General features: G+C 38.8%; 1 protein-coding gene across 1 annotated transcript in view; it reads right to left on the reverse strand.

Annotated features, from left to right (window-relative positions):
• LOC104131696 (mitochondrial intermediate peptidase) overlaps nucleotides 1–5,150 on the reverse strand; it is an 83,688-nt gene that overhangs the window by 77,732 nt on the left and 806 nt on the right. Inside the window, exons 2-4 of the mRNA XM_035900435.1 lie at nucleotides 3,186–3,267; nucleotides 2,375–2,548; nucleotides 342–430 (exon numbers count right to left, since the gene is read on the reverse strand). Of these exons, the coding sequence (XP_035756328.1) occupies nucleotides 342–430; nucleotides 2,375–2,548; nucleotides 3,186–3,267 (345 nt within the window). The remainder of the gene's footprint in view (nucleotides 1–341; nucleotides 431–2,374; nucleotides 2,549–3,185; nucleotides 3,268–5,150) is intronic.

A 5,150-nucleotide genomic window follows, 5' to 3' on the forward strand; every position in this document is an offset into this window, starting at 1 on the left:
ATTAGCATTTTGTACATAGGCTTTACAACAGCTAGTTAACTGCCCCAAGTCCTAGAAAAATGTAGCTTTAAGTCTTTGATGGGTTTCAATGACATGGAATCAGTTGATAACTTAAAAACTGTTCCAAACATAAAGTGAAATTAAAATAGAATAACCTTTCATGAGATACTGTAACCAAGCTAAATCCTTAAATATCTGTAACAGCAAGACCAACACTTTGTTCCCACGTGCAAATCCTTCCTACATATTGTATTGTTGATTGCTGTTTTCATAGATGATCATACAGTAATTTTTCAAGATGCATCTGGAAATAGAAAAAAAAAGAAAAAAAGAAAACATACTTCTCTACCACGGTACCAATGTTCCTGCAAGCTTCTTCAGCAGCCTCTCTGAATGCAAAGTCAGGATGGGCAATTTTCACAAAATCAGCCTGACATGGTAGAAGAAGAAAACAGTAAGGCAAAAAGACAAATAAAAGAAATCTTGAATTATAAACAAAGTTGCACTCAAGCAGTTCCATTTACATTAACATTTATTTCTACAGTTCTGTGCAATCTATTTGCAGAATTTGCATTTTTTTTCTAAAAAATAAAGCTTATTGGAAAACTCTGCTGACAACTATTAAACCAGACAGCAAATGTGTCTTTCCAAAAAATATCCTTAATCCATACACTTCTTAAACACATTTTTAGTATGGTGTGTACCTTAGAGTCCTTACAACACTGAGATACTCTGATGTATTTAAATGTTATTAGAAAAGATTTTTAAAACTAAAATTCAGAGTTAAGAAGAAAGCACACCACCAAATGTGCATAGAGGGATTGTTTTCAAACCCTTTTTACTCTTGTGTATAGACCATCAAGTTCTGCTTTGACATCATTACCTAGTAGGAAGAAATACGTTTAAAGAAAAATCCCAGAAGCGCCTTTGGATGCAGAACAGGGGTTTTGTTTTGAGTTACTGATTCATACTAAGTCTCCAAATACTTAAAGTTGTTCAGAAGGCTAGAAGGATGCTAAAAGGGGGCTGGGGAGCTAGATGCTTCTGTGACTGCTGACATGAATTCAGGGAGGTTCTGGCATTGAAATGGTGAAGAATTAAAGATTAGGAATACATTTAATTAAAGTTTAGGAATACATTGAAGACAATTAGCATGATTTTACAGAAAGTACATGAAACAAGCGTGACTTGTTTAACTGTATGACTGCAGTTTGATTGAAAAGGCAACTTTACAAATGTTATATACTTAAGATTTTTTTACTTCTTAGAAAACCCATTTAAAATCTTGTATAATGTTGACAGAATAAGTGCTGAATGGCAGCCATCAAAATTCCTGCCAACAAATAACAACCACCAAATTGCTTCTAGACAGAGCTCTGCAAGCTCTGCATCTTGGAACATATAAACCTGAAAGTAGTACATAGGAGGTAATTTTAATTCAGCAAACTGATACAAAACTACAACCTTTGAATTCTCACATTAGTGTTTAAGCTAGATATCAAGAGGAATTAGGCATAGTCTATAAAATATAAGAGACAGAAGGAGAATTAGTGACTTGATAGAGTGTGTAAGTACTTTCAGAAAGAAAAAGTGCCTGGTGCAAAAGATGTCTTGAATCTAGAAAAGAATAAGAAACAAGATTTGAGAACTGAAAACACACATAGAAATTCAAATGTGAAAACTAAGTAAAAAAATTCAGTGACCTATTTATTAAGAACTGATTTCAGTATGAGGGCTGGGTCTGCTTCCTTCAAATCAAGAGTGATACTTTGATAAAAGATACACTTTGAGAAAAGTTTCCAGAGAGCGATCCATTAAACTTAACATTTTGTGACACAGAATATAAGACCAAGTACTCTAATTCTGTGGACCACAGAAACTGCAGTCTAGGAAATACCTGCATTTTTACTTGTGTTAATAAAAGGCAATACTGTTCAGTTTCATCTGCTGCTTTTAATCTGCAAGTTCTTTATGGGCCTTCACCTATAAACTTTCATAACTTAAAAACACATGTATTGCAACTCCAGCTTTAACTTTGAGAGCAATCTCCTGTTTTCCATAATGTAAGTGCTGCTGGAAAGCTTATGTATTAATATTAGAATAGAAATGCAATTCTGATTTATATAATTTTTACATCTGTCTTAAAATTAACTGGACAGTTTGACAGGATTTGTAGTTACCTGTCATTCAGCAAGAGCCTTTGTAATTAGCTTTCAATTAATTTAATTTTCTGTCTTAACACAAAATTTCACAGACCTGGTCTGTTATTTACTGCAGCACAGAAGATCATAAAATGGAACAATATGGTGTAAGCTTATTAAGTCAGTCAGTTTAAAAGGAATTGCTTCAAATAATAACAAAAAAAGTAACTTGCCAAGTCTGCTACTCTGCACAAGCCATCTGAAAGCTGATCAAAGATCATTACAGTCTCTGGCCCAGGTGGTGTTGAACATGCCTTCTGGACTAGCTGTTCCGACTCCTGCAATGCTTTGTCCTGTGCTTCTTGAAATCCTTCTGGACAGCTCAGTTCTGGAACACCAAACAGACCCTGCAAGTGCAGAACACAAAGAAAACACATCACTATTACTGTCCCCAATTTCTACCCCCACTGTTTCAGGATGGAATTATCACCACGAAATTTTACCAAAATCACCCTAGCTAGCATGCTGTGACACTTCACTAAAACATTCACACGTGATAAAGAGAATAGTCACAAAATCAAAGACACTGATATCACATGAAAGCATCTTCATTTCCTGAAGCAAAACCTCACTGAGATTCTTTTAGCCAGGGTTGTTCTCAGGAAACCTTAAGAGCTCAGCATCAAATCCTCACAAACGCTTCTCTTCCACACCATGGCCTCTTATGCCTTCCTTTTCTCAAAGCATTTTTTAATCTTGCTTCCAAAGCATGGGCACCATAGGAAGTCTATTTACATTCTGAAATGAGGGAAAATCATCCCTCTGAAGCAAGAGACTTATCAAGGAATGTGAGGACTAGGCAGGAGTGTCAAAACAGTGAATGAGTTGGCCGGCAGCCCTAGATATCAATGGATTGCAGGCAATAGGACAGTTGTCTCAGGCTCATTAAATGAGCCCCGAACACTGGAACCAGATCTCAAAGGAATGATCAGCAACAACTCAGATATTTTATGGTATGAACAGTTTTATTCCTGAAGTTCTTACCAAGCCTGGCCCTGTCCAACAGAGCAGGGTAAACACACTGACTTGGGGGGGGGTAAACACAGACAGCAGTTGTGCTCTGCATCTGTGGAAGAGAGTTAAAGAGGTCCTGCTGCAGATCAGACAAAACTGCTAGCACTACCTGCTAGAGAAGTTCCACAATACAGACCTACAACAGTAATAAAAAAAAAAAAAAAAAAAAAAATTAAAACAGGTAAAACAGCATCTCTGCAAGCAATACACGCCCTTTGCAACTGCCCAACTGCAACATGAGCATCTCCCCACCTCCTAACTACAGCATCAAACAGTACAAGGTACGTGATTTCACACAACATCCATCCCTTCTCAAATTTAACCTCAGCATCTAAAAATCACGATCTGGATTGGAAAATCTGCAGGCCAGCCACTTTACAATGCACCTTCTGCACACTCTTCGTGTTATAGCAGTCAGTTGCAGGTTTGCACTGCAAATTGACAGCTTGTCTGTAAAAGTATATATTCTGACACAAGAGCATCCCATAAAGTAGGCATCTGGGACATTCCAAGTTGTTTTTTCCTATTTTCTTTCTGTTACTGTTGCTAAAATTGCCTTTTTTTTCCCCCTAATGCTCTTACTGTAAGCTGGCCACCCTCAGACAGAAACTCTTCCGTCACACTTCCTATGTTTTAATTTATTCTATGGGAACAGGAATTGGACTGAAATGAACACTGAAAAATAGATTTTTTTATATATATACATGTGTATATAAACACATGCAGACAAACATAAATATACATCCACCCCTCAATAAGGCTTGCTGTATGAGACTCAAGACTGCCCCTTCACTCAAATCCTCAGCCAGCTGATGCAGTGTCCTGCAATGTCCCGGAAAACTCCTGGCTGCCCTGCTGCCCTACATCACCATTCACCCTCCCAAGTGAGCTCTTGCTGCACATGCAGTCCTCTGTGAACAGGAGGTATCTTCTCTTAGGGATAAGTTAGCCATGGAGCTCCTCTTCCATATGACACCAACTTTGATATGAAAACTAAAAAATTACAGAAAAATAAAGCCTGCTGCAGATCTCTTGTGTTCTTTAATGGCATGGCTGCAGCATTATTGTCTTTGCTTGGCCTCAGCATTTATACCCTACCTGTCATAGCCTCTTTGCAAGCCTGAAACATGCATCTCTATTCCCAAAGAACTCAATATCCTCTCTGTGGGCCAAGCGAATCCAGAACTCATTCCCTAGACCAGACAAATGCCCAATATTTAGCTGGATCATTTCCTGGAGCAAGACTTACACCAGTGTGCTTGCAGAGGCAGGAGAGCCAGAAGAGAAGTTTCCCAAACAAAAGCTGGGTTGTAAACAGAGGTTAGATTTGTCCTCATTGAATCCCTTAGTCCCAGAGCTCAGCAGCTTCACCACCATGGCAGGAATAGCTGAGTCAGCAGATTAACACCTGGATTTTACAAGTGTAAGTATTCTGCATGCACAGTGGAAGTACAAGTCTTACGCTGTCCGGGAACTTGTTTAGATTCCCGGGACTCTCATTAACAAACATACCTGACTCACCCTAAAAAGAAATAAATCAAAAAGCCCCAGTGTCACCAACCCAGCAAATAAATGCTTTTTTGCCACAAGCAACTGAATGTCAGGAGTGATACCCTCACAAGAGGATGGCAGCAGTCTAACTGATTTTGAAGCACTGCCAAGACACTGACAGATAATTAAAAAAAAAAAAAAAAGACACAGCCAGGTGAGAGCTCGGAGCAGAAGGGGTCACGCATATACATATATATACACACACACACCCCGATAGTCTCCACTGAGGCAGTAAGCAAATGTTTCAACAAATAAGGCCGCGATTTTCTAACTCGTGCGTCCCCAGAAGACGGCATGCTTTGGCTCTCACGAACCAAACCAAACCCTGACAAAGATGTAACCCCCTCTGGTAACAGCCCGGCTGTCCCCGCCACCGCCACTTAG

The sequence above is a fragment of the Egretta garzetta genome, unplaced genomic scaffold (assembly GCF_000687185.1).
Source record: "Egretta garzetta isolate BGI_Z169 unplaced genomic scaffold, ASM68718v1 scaffold98, whole genome shotgun sequence".
NCBI lineage: Eukaryota > Metazoa > Chordata > Aves > Pelecaniformes > Ardeidae > Egretta > Egretta garzetta.